Raw genomic sequence first — 18199 nt, 5'->3', positions numbered from 1 at the left:
AAGCTACAGGTGAGTGTGTGAAATTCTAACAAGGTAAACTGAATCCATTTTCTTGCTTGAATCCACCTTCCTTGTGTCCATTCTCTTTGTGCTGTTTTAGTTTTATTCTCTCTATGATCTACTAATCTTCTTCCTAAGTTTCTGTTCCTGCATATCAGTTCTGTCCAATTGTATTCTCAGTCTTCTCTTAAAGATTCAGCCCATCTGACCATCTGATTAAGCCCAATTTTGTATGTGATGCAATCATGCTACTCCATAATAGGACTACATCCTGTCCAGAATTGCAGCATCATCAGATATGGAACTTGGGAGATCTACATGTTTTAGAAACATGCTATTCTTTGTTTTCACTTAGGCACCGTTTGATAACGTTATGTTGCTGGTCTGTGCTATTTGTGTTCCCACCGTACAAATGGCACGGAAAAAGCGTTTGATAAACCTGTTTTGTTTCATGTGTTTCTATTACCATAAATCAAAATTTATAACAATTTATGCCAACAAAAACTTTATTGTAGAAACAACAATTTCTTGTTTTTACTCTTTTGTGGTCCAAAGTGACAAACTGTTACACGATTTTACATGAAGGAAAACCCTCTAATCAAAAGTGTTGCCTGATAGGTTTCAACATATGCAACTCTTCTGAAAGCCCTTCTCTCTATTCGAAACGCTCCAACCTGCAACCTCCATCATCGTGGAAGGATCTGCCACAATCACCCACCTCTCGGTTTTTTTTGGATCTGTTTCCTCCTCCCCGCTACCACCGCGCACCAGCACCACCTGAACGGAGCTATGAACGCCTAACACCCTCCAAAAATCTTGAAACCTTAACACCCACCGAAAGCTTTAGATTTTGGAGGGGAAAAAATTATCTTGAAACCCTAACACCCTCCCAAAATCTCTAAGCAAAACCCTAGATTAAATAGTTTTTGGCCCATGTTGAATAGGTCTGATTTTAGGGATGATTTTAGTTGCAGAACTTAGGGATTTTACTCCAAGTCATCTTGTTGAAGCGGACAATCCAGTGTTGATCCAAGTTAATCTCTCATTCTTTCTCTCTCTCGCTATCTCTCTGTCTCTCTCTTTCTCTCTATTTTACTGGAACTGGATGTAGATCTTCTTTCTTATTGTCGTATCCATGGAAAAAAAATTTAGTTCTCTCTTTTGTTTTTCTTTTGTTCATATCTTGTACAGTTTCAACCCAGAAACTGAAATTCATTATGAAAGCTTGTGCAGTTGTGCCTCCATGCTTAACATTGTCTTTACTCTTTAGCATATAAATTGCTTAAAACGTTCTGCACCTGAAGAGGTTTCTTTCCCTTTTTGGTCCTTGAAATATGGCTGTTGAAGAGCCTTTCCCCTCAAAAGTTTCGTCCATGAAAAGAGATCGGAGACATAGAAGACACCACTATCCAGCACAGGGAAAGGCACAAATCTCAGGATGCCTCCCATAACTTGCAACCTAACACCCCTAACCAATGTTTCAAAAATCAGAATCTCAATCAGCCAAATTTAGGGTAAGCTTAAAGTGAATTGATTTATTGCAGACCATATCTGGAGTCAGATGTTCTTATTGAGGGTTGGAAATTGGAATTGATTGGTTAGATGTTCTTATTGAGGGTAAGATTAAAGTGAATGGTTGCAGACCATATCTGGAGTTATTGGCCTAAGGTGGAGGAGATTAAGAGGTCTAAGAAGTCATCATTTGTATATTGCTGGCCATCTGCCAAGAAGGGCTGCAAGAAATTGTTAAGAATTGAGAGGTGGGTACTGTTGCCTGAAATACAGATAGGTACTTCTCATTCGGTAATCGAGTTGGGAAAATGCCAAATTAGAGAAAGATCAAAGAAAGGCTTGGGCAGCTTTGCTCAAAATGGTATAATTTTGGATAACTAGGAATTTGAGTTCATGTGGATAATTTGTCATCCATGAGGGCAAGTGTGTGTTCATGACTGTTTGGCTAACAAACAGCCATGAAACTGCTAGATTCAAACTCTGAACTAATTAAAAACCATCCTCCCTGCACCTGTTCGCATTCTAACAAAACCATTGCCCGTAACAAATTTTAAGGTCAAAAGGGTGGCAGATTACCATGAAATACCATTTCAACTATCTTGAGTTCTGGGGCTTGTGTCATCCATAAGGATATAATTCTATCTTTAGAATTAGGGTGGGAATAATGATGAAAAGATGTGATATCACAGAGCTGATACAAAGATACTGACTGAGATACATGGTGGACAGGGCTTGAAAGGATTTATACAAGGAAAGATAAATGCATCACTGCAATAACTTAAGGGTTTCACCATCAAGCAATGGGTGACTCAAATCACTTAAGGGCAAAAAGATACAAACGAAAAAGGGAGACAAGACCCAGGAAATGTTAACATCAACTACAACAAAAACCGACCAGCGTGCATGAGTGTGATGGTGTAAGGAAGGTTCAAGGAAAGTCTCCATATTTAACAACAAGAGAAGATTAATGATTTAAAGGGTCATATCATATCTGACCTATAAGATAAAACACACAAAATGCAAGAGGATCTAAAGGGTCATACATGACCTATTGCTTATGTATAGAAATGTAGAAGTAGTAACCTTCAAGCCAGAAAAGTTGCAGCCTGTTTTTTACTGTCAAAAGGGTAGAGCATCCCACATAGCTTCCAACCATATGCTTGGAAGGAAAAAAAAACATGTGATAAAATGATAGATTGCACTGTGTGATCATCCCATTAGCTGATCAGATCAAATGAGTCTGTCAGAGATATTATTCTCCATGAATGCCAGGGATAGACAAACCAAAGAGTCTTAGCATGTATAAGACTGAGCAAAGCCATCAGCAGCAACACCTTAGTGGAAACATCAAGGCACCAAACCAGGCCCATATTCACTCACTTGAAAGAAGGAAAATTACTCAAAATGAAGCCAACAATCAGAAACTGAAAAATATTTTCTGAAATTTGCCGTTATAGTTTGGTACCCTTGTTGCTCTATCACTATAGCCTGTTATGTTATGTCTTTGAGAGCATCCTTCTTTATTTTCTTCTTCCTTTTTTGAGTCATGTGTTGGTCCCACTAGGGTGTCACCAAGAATGAGAGGGGACAAAATTGCTAAGGTAGTGCATCTGCCACAAAAGGCATAGCACCTCTACCACCAATTCAGTGATTAGTTTAAATTATTTCTTAACCCAGAATTCCAAAATTATGTTGATCAATATCACTAGACATACTGACCAATTTTGTCTTTTTTATTTTTTAATCCAAAGCCAGAACATTCCAAAGAACCCAAGTTCCCATCTCTCCTTATTTTAAAAATCTGAGAATAAAGTCTCTACAAAGGTGCCAATCTCTATTATTCCCCACGGTACTACTTACCACTTTTAGTTAAACAAATCCATCCTCTCATAGAGATCTTCAGTAATGCATGAATTAATGCAAGTACATCAGTAATTAGTAACTTGTAGAGAATAGAAATCAAGGGAAGTAGTACTGTTGTAACAGAACATAGAAAAGGGGCAGTGAATTGTCAATAGAACTTGAGATCAATGGGATGAATCTACAGCCATTCCGGTACTAATAATCTGGTCTGAAAACTAGAAAAGGTTGAAGAAGATGAAGAAGAAAGTTAGAAAGAATAGGAAGAAGGGAAAGGATAGGAGGATATAACCTTGGAATCACCACCAAGGCCTGCAGGAAAGGAAAAAAGTATGAAATGAGTAGTAGGGTGTTGGTAGAAGCAGTTGGGAGGTAGGGGATTTATATAGATAAGAAGAGTAGAAATGTGGAGGGAACAGAATAATATAGATTTGAAGTGGGTTTTGAAGCTCAACAACTTTAACTAACCAGATGTTAATGGAGTGTCCAGTCTTTCACTGTGATACTGTTATTGCTTCCCCCTTGCAGTCATTACTATCAACCCTCTTCCCCTTGTAGGCTTTAGCTAACAACTCACTCACTTACCCACTGAATAGACTTCCTCAAATTCCAATATTACCCATTTCTCTTTCATTACTGTTCTTTTCTTTTTTCCCTAAAACAGTAAAGGTTTCCAGTTATTTGAGTGGGTAGTAGATTGTGATATTGAGTGGCCTAGTAATAGCACCATCAAGTCTTTATTATGAGTTTTGGACAGCAAGAATTGTACAGGTCTCCTTGTGTCGTGTACAGGTGAAGGGTTTTTCAGTTTTAGGGAGAGGAAATTCTAGGTATATGGATGATGGGCTGGTAATGAATGAAATCTCCATTAGGCTCGAATTCCCGAAATGTAACATGCAGTACCTTGAAGTTGGTCATCAATGTTTTAGCCTCTTAGGATGGCAAAGTCCCCACTGGGTATAATCATTGAAGCATGGTTTGTGGCATGGTCTCATGGTTACTTGTAAATTTCAAACTTTACTTGTTGGGTTTTTAGCTCAAATTGGTAGAGCACTTGGAACATGAGGATGTCTCAAGCATGTCCCAAGGGGATAATGGTTCGAATCCTTTAGTCAATTGTTATAGAAGACAATCACGAGAATCATACAATGTCTGCTTCTCGACGTTTTTTTTCTTTCTTTCTTTCTTTTTTTGATGATAGTTTGAATGAATTTTGTTGCGTCTCTGGTTCTGAAGATGCAAAAATGAATGAGACATTTCCTATTTGTATCCTTTAAAATTTTTGTATGTCTAATCGATCCATAAATTTTTGCAATTTAGAGTGTTAATGGCATTTCTGTAATTTATAGTAACCTATTAGTGCATCTGTCTCTTTTTTTTAAATTTACACTTTATTTGAATTTTTAATAATTTTTAATATCCTAGCATCATTGATTTTATATGGATTATAGCATTAATGGCATTTTTGTAATTTATGGTAACCATTACAAAACTATTGCAGAAACAGGTTTTATCAAACACCTCTACAGTACTAAAAGTGGATTCTGGAACAGGTTTATCAAACACCATCTTGCAACCCAGAACGTTATTCTGCAAACAATAACACCAAAATGTTTTGGTGAGAACGAACAGAAACACACGTAACGTTCACGGTCCTTAGTTTCTAATTTCTGTCCCTCCCATTACTTCCTATCTAACCCTTAGATCTTTGTGATATTTTAAACGCTAGACCAGTACGTTTGGGACAAGCTTTGAACCACCAGAATTTCAGCCCCATCGGTTGGCGGTATTGGAGGATATCTGACCTTCTATTTTTCTACCCTTTTGCTACTTAAGCCTGTTCATTGCAGTTCTGCCCTGTGGCTGTCTTTGTTCTTAAAATCTTATTTTATTTTACTAGAACTCATCACAGCCACAGTTGTCAAGGTGTCACCTAGGCATCCAAGCACCTTGGACACCTTGGTCGCCTTATTGGTGTCGCCATGCATCCACCCCCTCCATTGGGTAGCTTAGACATCGTGCCAACTATGATCACAGCAACTTAAAGATGGTTCTACTTTCTCATTCTATCCCTCCAATTCTTTCTTATCATTCTTCTCCATGGATGTAAAATCTGTCGCACACCTCCAATGATTGAAAATAAATAAATCCTTCCACCCAAATTAAGAAAAGTACTTAAACTAGCATGCACCCTCCATTGTGTTGCCAACAAATTCAACAATTGCATCAGTAGCCTCAATCTGATTCACCATGTACAAGAACTCCAATAAAAACACGCACCCACTAGAGATGTAAATGAAAAGCTTTGGAGAAGGTATCACCAATCCTAAACCGACCCTACTAAATATTGTAAAACCAAAGACGACCTGCCCCACAAAGGACTCACGATGCATGACACCTAAACCAGGGCAAGAACCAGCAAGGTCGGGGCAGGCCCCTTAATAAGGCAAGGTAGGGCCAGGTTTGAGCCACCATTGCATCTTTAGCACCGGCAAGGCTGAGCTCAAAGAGTCTCAAGGATGTGGCAAAGGATAGGTTTCAAGGATCCTTCCCATCTGCATAACTCTAAAAGCTTGACTTGGGGCCCTTCAGGAGAAACACCTATCGTATCAGAGGAATGGACACCCTTTCTGGAGACCATGCTCACATCAAGTAGAATCTCTTCTAAAGATGTATACACATCATTTGAAGATTCACTCTGACCTGCTTCAGATAATTTATTACAACACTCCATCAAAATTTGAAGACTCAAGGTACCAATAAGGAACAGTCCAAAATGTTAACAATTTTTTACTCGGTGAACCTCGGCGCAACGGTAAGGTTGCTCCATTGCGACCTACTAGGTACGAGTTGGGAAACAGCCTATCCGCGGAGCAGGGTTAAGGCTGCGTACATTATGAACCTCCCCAAACCCCGTAGTGGTGGGAGCCTCATGCACTAGGTATGCCCGTTATTTATTCTCTTCTCCCATTATTTTACATTCTCTTTCCTTCCATCCTGGAATTTGTGCACCTCTGTTCCAAGTGTCCTCAGGGCTGGAACCACCTTGCAATTCTGAAAATTCCAATACAATGTTATTAGGAAATAGCTTTGACTGCCAGAGCTCCGCCAGTGATATACTGCCAGCTTCAAGCCCGATAAAGAAGGAGAATCAATGTGTCAGGTAGGCAGCCGGCACCATAAAAATATGTAACCAAACCTTTAGCATGGATTCTAAAAATATTGCTATTGATCCATGTAGCTGATCCCATCAGTTGGGAGAAGGTTTTAATAGCCACAGTTTCATCACTACAACCAACTAAGAAGTAAGAACCCAAGCATTGCAGCAAACTGCAACACTACTAAGGGATTTGCTAACCCACACTCCAACCCCACCAATGACAATAAAACGGCACACAGAGTAACAGAAAGAGGGCCTAGGCTGTTAGGATTCCAAAGTTCCTAACATCTCCTAATCATGTCTCATTGTAGAAAAAAATAATGGACACTCGGTACATCTGCACCACCCAGCATTGTAAATAATGAACCCAGTCAATTGCATACATAATAATAACAATACAAACAAATACACTAGCAATTACAAGGAAATCTAAAGTCCATTTCATTTTTACAAGCAACAACCAATTCAGGGACGATTGAATTACTCAGGCATAAAGATGCAAGCTCAAAAATAGAAACTCGAGATCAAGATACAAACAACCGAAAATAGAAACCCAGGAAAGTAATATGAAAGTAGTGGGGGAAAAAAAGATGGAGATAAGAATCAACCATCTCTGCATGCACGGGACACAATATCGTTTCCTTCTACAGTTCTTGCAGAGAACAACTCTTCCTTTATCATTCCTTTGGCACTGATGGCACATGGTGGACTCCTCAACTAATCCCTGTTCCTCCAAAGAAATCAATAAATTGAAACCAAATTCCACTGAAAAAAAATGAATTTTTAAACTGCCACTAGTTGAGAATTGACTTACATCCTTATTCCTCTTTTTACTCTTCACCATTATATCGGATTTCGGAACCTCCTGATTCCTGGCTCGCAAACTTATCTTCCTCTCGCACTGAATCTCTCCTCGACATGCATTGTCCTCCTCTCCGCTTTCATTCTTAACCCTAGCAACAGAATCTGACTTGCTCGCACCAACGAGCTCCTCGTCTTTTTCCGAAACCTCATACTTCACCTTTGCCGTATCAGCTTTCCTCTCACGAATCAAAATCTTCTTCTCAGACTCAGTTCCAACCTTGAAATGTTTTCCAGTTCTATAAGACTTTTCAGAAACTTCACTCTTCTTCACACGCTTCCTCTTCCTCTTCCTCTTCCTCTTTGCTCGAACCTCTTCCTCACTTACTTCTTCTTCTTCTGATTCTACTTCTGCTTCTTCATCTTCTTCTTCACCATCGATACAACTTTCTTGTCGATTTGTTTTAATCGATGAATCCTTATTCTTTCGCTTGTTCTCCTTCTGATTTACCTTTCCCTTCTTCCGTCCCCGTTTCTTGGAAGCCGAAACCCTAGAATTGGACAAACTAATCAGATAATGATCTTGGCATAAGTTCTGATCTTGGATTCTCCAGTTCTTGCACCGCCAGTTTTTCCCATCATTTCGATTGCAACGAAACTCATCGTCAGGCATAAAGTCCAACTTAACCTCTTCACTTTCTTCCTCCGAAGACGAACTAATCTCGTCTTCTGAAACCCTAACCCTCGACTCATCTGTTTTCGTTCCACGACCAGGCTTGAAATGTTCTTCGCAGAAGATATGTTGCCCTAATCTCGGCTTCCTACAACGCCCTCTCCCGATCGTCCTAAAGCAACGCATCCCATCTTCTTCCTCTTCTGCGGCCTTAACAGAAGCAGCCTCAGCTTCAGCTTTCTTCAGTCCCTCAGTTTTGTCGTCTTCTTCGCTTTCTTGAGATGAGTTTTCAGAAGACAAAGGAGGCTTAGGAAAAGACTTTGCTTTTTTACGACGTTCTGATTGGCTATGTTTGTCGCAGTAACTTCTACCGTCGAATCTCTGCTCAGGGCAATGCCACTTACCGTTCTTGCGAGTACAGCGAAGGTTATCAGGAGGAAGAGGAGGCGGACTAAGATCAGTACGATCAACATCGCTGTCTTCAATGTCGGACATACCGGAATCCGACAATCGAATCGGTCGGAAAACCCCTCTCTCTCTCTCTCTCTCTCTCTGTGGATTTGAAAAAGAGTCCCGCCAAATGGATAAACTCTGCCTTGTCGCTTGTTTAACTCAATTCTTTGGGAAAGAGAGAAGATAGCTCTCGCTATATACAAATGATAGAGCGGTGATAGAGCGGTCTCGAAATCGAACCGAGTTGACACATTCCCATCCTTTGTCTCTGTCCGTACAGAAACCCGTATTGATATAACTCAACAAAAGCGCTAAATTGGTATGTTTGGAAACCAAGAAAAGAAAGGAAATAAACGGGATTCTAGCTGGTCCCCACTAAATTCTGTACGATACTTTTATGCTTTTTGAACTTCGGACCATTCCTAGTATAACAAGAATCCGTATTAGTGGTTCTTACCCCCAAAAAAAAAAAAAAAAAAAATCCGTATTAGTGGCCAATCAAAAAGGGACACGTTAGCATCATCTCAGCCTGATGAGTTTCGACTTTCGAGCGACAAAAACCAGCGACGATACATGGTTTTATGGTGGGCGGTTTTGGGCTACCTCATCGGCTGTGATGCTCACGCTTTTACGTGAATCCCTAGTCTGTCATGCCGTAGTGGTGTCTGGTGTTGTGGGCTTCATTACAGTTTTAACCCACGCTGTGTGCACCTCTACGTGACGTTTGGCTTTGCGCTGCCAGTCAGACAAAGACCCACAATTCTTATTTAATTGAGGGGGTAAATACAATTCTTATAAACGAAGCACACGTGACGACTACTTCTCATGTTATTATCTTTAACTCGTGTTGTATGCACGAAAGCATGCCAGAATTGAAACTGAAAAAAGTTACTAAAACAATAACTTCCAATTGAAACTGAACATGGATCAATGCATTAATTGAAACTGAAAAAGGTTTCTAAAGCACCTGAACATGCATCATTAATATTGGATGTTTTGTTGTTTCGAACATGACATGCAGGCATTTTAAGTAATAATTCCTGAATTTATATCAATATACTATAATTTTTTTTTAAATCTACATTTTCAAAATTCATACCATCTGTTCTTCGTATTTTTTTTCCCTTGCCCTTTGTTATTTTATACTATTTAAAACATGTATTGCTTAATTTTAATTTTTTTTTTTTTGTCGTTCCCCTTTTTGATAACTGTAGTCCCTACCAATCCACTTATATAGGATCGACCAAGAATTTGTATCGGCCCTTATTGATACCAATACGAATCACCGATTTGATCTATTTGATACTGATTACTAAAACCATTGGTACCTCCACATCTACCCATTGTTTTAAAAATTGAAATCGATTCGTGATTTAAATAAGAATCAAATAGATCAATCTATTCAAATTGGTGGAGCCTTAATCCGAGTCTTTTTGCCCCCCATAATGGATGTGGATGGATCGATTGTGGATAGTCGATCCAATTAGAAAGATTGTTCCAAATGTTGCATCAACTCTCCTCATGCTTGAAACAGCCTCAATAGTTGCTGAAAATGGGCAACCTCTCATACTTCACCAAAATTAGATGTTGAACTCTTGATCTCCTCTTAATAGTAATGGATGTGATCCAAAGTAATATCAAGCCAAACATAGACATGGAGGAATCGCCAACTTTGGCCAAGGTGGCACCCATCGATGAGCATAGCCTTTGACGAAGGACCGACCTTCGATGCAAGCCATATCGCTTACTAAAGGTTCAATAACTCTCAGGGGAACTGAATGGAGCTGGATCCAAATCTCCACCCTACTAAAGCTCCAAGTTTTGCCTCACTCATCTCTCCAGACTAGAAGGTTCCCACACACGGACCATGGGACTCAGTTAGCACATTCTGCAAATCCAGGTCATGCCTGAAATGGACGAGGTAGGTGTCTACATTGTATGAGGTGATATCTACTCTGTGACGAAGGTTCCATGCCGCAACCAAAGCCTCTGATAATGCTTGCCTGCAGTAAGGTTTGCATGCAGTAACGTTATTTATGAGGGTGAGTCACCAATCATTCGCAATGGTATCCTCGGTATTATCATCCAAAAATGAAAGAGTCGTCTGACTTCTGATTAACATAGGTTGAGGTGGGGTACTGATGATGGTTTGTCAAGGAAGGGTACTAATGGTGGTTTGATGAGATGGGGGTGCTGGTGGTGGTTTGATGAGGTGGGGTATTGTGATGAGGTTTAATGCAGATGACCTAAAGGTCCAGGCGAAGTAGAAGAAGGATGGTGGCGGAAAGCAATGTTAATAACATGTGAGGGAGATTGAGAGCCGGGTCGTGATGGCGGCATAGGTGGTGGTGATGAAAATTCGATGAGTGCCGAGTTTCTAACCGAAATAGTTACTGTGTTCTAGGATGAAAATTATAGTCAAGGTGAAGACGATACACGCTCAAGGTGAAAGAAGAACCATACATAGAGCGGAGAAAATGAAATGGGGTGTTATTTTTTGTTTCTATTGAAATCCATAATGTTTTCCTCTAAATGATATGAATTGGATGAAAAAAAAAAATTTAAGAGGTTGTGGTCTAGAGCAATATATCATGTAATTGATATAATTAATTCCTCTATAATAAAAATTAAGTATTTAAAATACCTTTAGCGTTATAATTGTGTTTCATCTAACTCTTTATAAAGATGGTGATTTTTTTTGGTCGAAAATGAATTTACTGATAATGATAGTCATGTGCACAACCTATGGTTTCAAACTCACAAAATCTAGAGAACCACGGAATGAAATGCGGTCACTCTATCCTACCCATGATGGACAGTGCCTTCCTAACTAGGGCATCCGCAACATTATTCATAGGCCGTGAAATACAAGTAAAAGAGATAGAATGAAGCATAGAAATATACTGTTTAATGTCTTGGAGCATAGTCTGTTGGACAAGTGTGTGTCCATCAAACCCGGTTCGGTCCGATTCAACCCGGTTCACCTTTGTATTGAACATTTATACATTTTAGTTTAATAGTGTCATATGCGCTATAAACTTTTTGAGCATTATGTGTTCGTAAGTTATACTTAAAATGGTAGTCACGACTAGGGTTTGGGTTGGGCACCCTTATCATATGATCGTCGCATTGGGTATGCCTAGACATGTGATGTCAGGGTACGAATGCGAGTGCTCACATGTTTGATGTGTGCATTGGCGAAGAATCTACTTTGTCAATTCCCTCATGTATTACTGCCAGATGTAGGAATGGATAGACATGTGTCACCGACACCCTGTACCTGAGGGAACCATGTCACTGCAAAGTGTGATCGCATTCTTTGGTTCATCAATGACTGAGACTCAAGCGAGTCAAAGTCGGTGTTCTGGGAATGCGTGAACACTTTGTGAGTGAAGGAGTTATCCAACACGGTCACCACTGCCCGATTGGGGAACACCAAGATAGAGACTATCTATTCATGGTCGGATCAGAATCTGGATCCAGTACCGTTTTGGAAATGGTTTTGCAAATTTTATTTTACATAAAATGATACATTATTTATAGTTATTTCAAATAAAGTGTTTTATCGAGTTTTGCGGGACCCGATCGGATGCACAGACGCTCTTATATGGACATGTACTATGGATTGGGGTTTGGCAGTATATGTGTACATGCCCTAGATTCCATAATGATGGTGTTGATTAGTGGGGGGGTTGTATATGATAAATTGTTATCATATAGGGAGTTATTTGGAATTTGCTAATTTAATTGGTTCTTTATTTAATTAATGGATTTTATGCTAATTGTAATTATCCATTAATAATTAAATAAAGATTCTAATTAATACTTTCCCTATTAGATTCTGCTTCTTCACCTATGTAGCACTTTGAGTTTAAATAGAACTGTCAGACTGAGAGAGAGAGAGTCAGACTCTCACTAGGGCTCTATTAAATCTATCTAGGATTTAATTAAACCCTATTATTATAAATAGGGGACCAAAAAACGCAGAAGAGTAGTTCTCCACGTTTTTGGAGCAGACACTCTCTCTCCTACGTTTTTGGTTTCTCTCTCTCTCCCTCTTGTGATCTCTCTTCTTCTTCTTGCTTCTCTCACCTGTGTTTGAGAGTTAGGGTTTGTGAAACCCTAAATCTGTGCTGAGGAGTTTGAGGGCATCTGGGACTGGCGTGTAGAACCTTGGTAGCACCATTGGAGGTTTAGATCTGTTTGCTTGGAGCGCTCGCTGGAGGAAGAACCACTGTCTATTGGAGGAGCAACACTTGAGGCTCACCAGGTTAGCAGTTCTTCATTAATTCCTTTAGTTTATTAATTATTAATATATATGGGATGCGAAAGAAACTCGAATCGACCTTTTTCGCTGCGCATTCGAGTTAGGGATGGATCCCCCTTGCCATGTGATGGACTAGGGATGAGTTTCTTCGTCCCTACTGTGATAATAAATTTTATGGGACACATGAGGGAAGGAGAAACCCTAACATGGATGCACCAGGGTTCCCATGGGCGACCATGGGAAGCCCTAAAAATTAAAATGGGGCACCCATGAGACACCATGGGCTAACCCAAGGGGTGCAAAATCCTAAGAATAAATATCTTGGTCTCTCTAGGGAACCATGGTTTGATCCCTGGACCATTGTTTGGCCAACATAGTCGACACTTCCAAAGGTGGCAACCTTGTTGAATCAAGAAGTAGATCAACAACCTGTAAATATCTATAATGGGATAGGTTTAGTAAAATATATAGACCCCCCCTTTTTTTGTAATGAATAGATAGCCCCCAAGGCATGGTGGTTAGTGACATAAATCCAAAGCTTAGGGGTCCTGGATTTGGAGGAAAAAATTAATAAACAACTTGACATGTTACAAGGCCTTGCATGCGGAAAGACCTTGGATCCCAAAACTGGAGAGAATCGAAATAAAGGCTCAAGAAGAAGAAAATATATTTATGGGATGTTAGAGAAGAGAACATTGAGGTCTTGGTTGGGTCATTGGGTAGCTTTGTTGAGGATTGATGTCTTGCATTATGTACGTAGTTTGGATATCTTGTTGTTTCTCTTTAAATTATTAGTGATGTTGAGTTATTAGGGTTACGTGGAATTCTTTGTAAACATAAAATGTACAAGGAAGAGAGACTTTTCATCATTGTTAATGAAGATTGTTCTCATCTCTCCATGGACTTAGGTACATTACCGGACCACGCATATCCTTGCATTGTTATTGCGTGATTGCTTCTTTTATGTTTCGTTGTGTTTTTCTACATGATAAATATATTTCGATTTATACAAGTTTTTTCATTTTTCACTACAAGAAATATGCTTTAGCGACCGTCGCCAAAAATACATTTTTCTCACTAAAAATAAAGGTGATGGTTAAATTCCATCGGCTAAAGTGACGTCGGGGAAAATAGTGACAGTAAAATTGCTACCGTCTAACAAAATCATTTTTGGCGACGTTTTATGATTCCATCGCTAAAAATGTATTTGTGGTGGCATTTTATGGTTCAGTCACCGAAAATAGGTTTTCTTGTAATGTTTGAAGTTTTTTCTTTATCTTTTAACCAAGTCCTTGTGTGCCTTGTGGAGGACCAACACTAGCCTCATACAAATCTTATTGGTTAGATGGAAAGGACTCAAGGAGGGTGGGTGTTTAGACTGCGGTGAGGTAGGGTGGGAAAGAGTTTTAGGGGGAAGCACACCAATAACCCCCCTCCTAAATGAGTGTACTCTATATACAACAGCAAAATCTCATGGGGTCCCCCTTGTTTCACCATTTGTGGGGTCTTCCTAACATTGAACTTCAGTCCATAATAGGCCTTAATACAAGAAGGTTTTCCTTCACCATCCAGTGAAGGTTCACCACACCATCCTAGGGTTCACTAACCCCTATAGGGTTTTAGTATATGTTACCCAAAATACTCTCCTATTAGTCTATTACCCTTTAACATGCATTTGAAAGCCCACGATTTCCATTCACCGTACGTGGTTCAAGGAAAACTTGGTCCTTGGCCTTATGTTCCCTATTAGCTGGTAAAATTTGGATTCATTTCAAAGATTAAATAATTGATTAGAGAGATAGGAATTAAATAGTTTCGCAATTGACAGTATACGAGAAAATGTCTACATAGAAGATAAATCATATGATTAAATAGATAATCAAATTTAACATGTAACCAATATAGGAGATATGTTACCAAAAAAAAAAAAAAAAAACTAATATAGGAGATAAACCTACATTAAGTGATTGAAATTGGATATACATTTTCCATGTCACTCAATAAATGTACCCTGATTAAAAATGCTTCCATATAAGGGGTTTTCTTATTGACACCTCTCAAGTTGTCAAATAATTTATATGCTCTTTTGGTATGACAAACAATTTTATTTCCACTGAGGTTAATGGTGTCATTTCATATTCGCACTCGAAAAATGTGCATGATATCTCAATTTCAATTTATTTTAAGAAACCTTTTTGTATTTCTATCTTAACAACCTTTTGGAAATAAGACAACGGACAATTAAAAGAATGAGCTAAGTTCTAAATAAACCTATACAAATGTCATTTAGACACTCCCGTCAACCCAAGGATTGTGTGTTGTTATTCGCATGAAGGCACAAAGGGCATTTTCTATGGGCCCCCAGCCCAATCCACGTGAGTACTCAAATTCCAACATGAGGCCCAAATAGATTGCACACTAGCAACAGAGGCAAAATAAAATTCTCTCAATTTTCATGGTAGTTGTTTTGATTAAATGAGCTATGGATGAACCAAAGCCAAATTAGCTTTTGGAAAGATAATTTAATTCAGGGGAAAATAAAATGTAATTGAAAGTATCAACCGAAAGAAGGGAAATAGAGAAGATGAAGATTTATTGCGGTTTTGAGTTTTATTACAATTTATTGCCCTTCGATATATGCTAAAACTTTTTTTTTTTTTTTTGACAAAAAAGAAAAAAAGAGAGGGCAAAATCATAGTTTTACCCTTTTAGGAATAGTTATCAGATATGCTGTATCGGCCACTCTACATTGGATATCGGATCGGTGTTACAAAATTTTGGGAGCAAAATAGTAAATAAAAAAGTATTGGAATCTTTGGGGGGGGGGGGGAGGGGAAATGGGACGACGAAGAAGAAGCGGTGGGTCCCACCTTTTTTATTTTATCCTCTCAAGGGAAGAGTGGTCATAAAAAGTATTAAAAACTTCTACTGTGAGTAACTAAATAGAATCCACTAAGGCTATGTTTGGTTGGAACTTGGAAGGGGAATTATAGGGAAGGGAACTTACATGTAAAGCCCAAAGTAAGTATTTTTTTTAGCCCATATACGATCTAAGATAAAATTAAAAATTAAAAAAAAAACTGCCCATGGACTCAATGGCCCATTTAAACATGAGTATACTTTGCCAAGAGAGTGAATAGTGAGTGAAAAACATGAACATCCCTAAACCCCCCACAAGTAGTACCTAATCTGTGCTAATTGGTTAATTAGTTCAGTTCGATTATGACTCTCACTCTTAGAACTGACTCATTAATACTCGGATTCCAACTACAGGTAGGGGGTGTCAATTTGTGATGGTTCGAGTTAATCGGGACAAGTCCGAAACGGTTCAACCTTCATGGAGGTAGGACTAGATTTGTATTGATAACAACAAACTCAGCCTTATCTCAACTTAATGGGGTCGGCTACATGGATCCAAACAAAACAAAGTAAGGAAAACTGAATTTTAACCAAACAAGGGAAGGAAAAGATGGAAAAAGCGGGGTGGGGAAGGGAAGAACAATGAAAAAGGAAATAGATGGTAAGAGGGAAGGGGCACATACCAGATTTGTATTTATAAACTAATTAATCTGTTTCAAACTTAGAACCAATATCAATTAATAATGGGATGGTCCAGTTTCGATTCCTAATCGGTCCTAGTTCTTGTTCGAAGATCCCCCCCCCCAAAAAAAAAGAAGTCAATAAAAAGCCCAAGAAAGTGTGCTTACCCATATGCTGAGCCCATACACAATCTATGATAAAAATACATAAAAATTTTTGAAATACAAAGCCCATGGACTCAATGAGCCAATTTAACAAGATAATACTTGGCCAAGAGAGTGAATAGTGAGTGAAAACCATGAACATCCATATGACAGGATTATCAACTTCTCCAATTCCTAAAGTGTGGAGTACGGCAGTGCTAGGTGGAGATGTCGATACCTGGCAGCAATTGGATGTTGATACCATATCAATGAAATCAGACCGTTGGATGCAGCAGCTAGCACTTGGCAGGTGTTACCATCTCCACCTAGCACTACCGCACTGCCACACTTTAAGGAATTGGAGAGGATTATTTTCCCCATATGGCAAGGCTTTGCTCACCTCTGAGCAAGGCCTTGTCATAGGGAAAATAATCCTCTCCAATTCTCTAAAAGTGTGCACTGCTACGACAGTTCAAGGTGAAGATGTCAACATAAGGCAGTAAAATGCGGTCCTAACTCCACCTTTTTTTGGAAAATAGCCAAGCATACTCTACAAAAGAGAGATTAAGAAAATCATCGAAAAACCATCAAACAATAGAGAGACCCCCAAAAATTTAAAAAAGGGAGACACCTTGAAGGCTTGAAATGTTTCTCTTCATCTTATAACCCTACAACAAATAGATTTCAATTTTTTTGTTTCTTCCTTCATGATCTTTCAACAAAGTTGTTTTTCGCATTAAAGATCCTTGTGTTCCTTTTTTTCCAAATAAGCCAAGAAATAGCGAATGGGACCATCAGCCATAAAAATTAACGTTTTTTTTTTTAATTAGTTGCAACTAAGGCTAATTGATGAAAATATATTTCGGTTCCATGACATGGATTGAACCCAAAAAATTTAAAAGAACATGTCCCATCCAATCATTTTATTTTCTTTTGAGCAGAACCAAAATGGATTATTCCCTACGTGTCCTTTTGTTTGTAGGGAAAAAGGGGTGGGATACTTAAGGAAGTGGGACTCATGTGTGGTGAGGTGACAGGGATAGGAAAGAAAGGGGAGTTGGATCCTAATCAGAGAGAGAGAGCCCATTTTGTCACCTCCTTTGGCCCTGGACGATGAGGAGTTCAGAATCTTTTTAAAGTATGAAAATGATGTCTTGGTTTTATTTCATCTATATCTTCTTAGCTTTTGTTTGTTTCCATGACGGAACTATGCTAAAGAATATATTGTAACGGTCAAATGTTCTCTGTGTTGGGGGTGTAGGCTGAGACATGGGGTGGGTGAAATGATCACCCTGCCCCCCTAATGGCAGGAATACCCAACCCATGTGTTTAGGCACAGGCTGCATTGCGGCACAGAAAACATCAGCCGCCCTATTTTCATTATGGGCATGAGATCTCTACTTAGTGGTGTTTCCTACGCCCTCTCACAAGGCACCGTGAGATGACGCCTCTGGCCACTGGGTAGATTGTGCTCACCCAATAATCTTACTCTCTTGTACTTATCTTACATTCTTACTTGTATTTTAAAAAAAAAAGATTAACCTAAAAATAAATAGAACTGAAAAAAATTTGTGATAGGTCAGTTTCCCACATGCACTTATTTGAACCCTAGCCGTCGTAGTTTTTCTGCCAAAAACATAAAAGGCCATCGTAGTTTTAAATTGAAAACTAGAAGACTCCCCAAGTAGCTGATTACGCAATTGTGCAATGCCACTATAATTATTATTTTGCTTGTTTTCTTATGAAAAATAGGCTAAATACTTAGCCTATACATAAATAAAGGAAAAAGA

At 39.0% G+C, this 18199-nt stretch overlaps 1 protein-coding gene across 1 annotated transcript in view; it reads right to left on the bottom strand.

Annotated features, from left to right (window-relative positions):
• Positions 1–8501, bottom strand: part of LOC122665826 (lysine-specific demethylase JMJ25-like) — a 67106-nt gene extending 58605 nt beyond the window's left edge. Inside the window, exons 1-2 of the mRNA XM_043861960.1 lie at positions 7347–8501; positions 7141–7256 (exon numbers count right to left, since the gene is read on the bottom strand). Coding sequence (XP_043717895.1) covers positions 7141–7256; positions 7347–8501 — 1271 coding nt within the window. The remainder of the gene's footprint in view (positions 1–7140; positions 7257–7346) is intronic.
• Between the last annotated feature and the right edge of the window lie 9698 nt (positions 8502–18199).

This window comes from Telopea speciosissima, chromosome 6 (genome assembly GCF_018873765.1).
Source record: "Telopea speciosissima isolate NSW1024214 ecotype Mountain lineage chromosome 6, Tspe_v1, whole genome shotgun sequence".
NCBI classification, from domain to species: Eukaryota; Viridiplantae; Streptophyta; class Magnoliopsida; order Proteales; family Proteaceae; genus Telopea; species Telopea speciosissima.
Note: the sequence above shows the minus strand (reverse complement) of the source record. Positions and strands in the feature narration are given on the sequence as shown.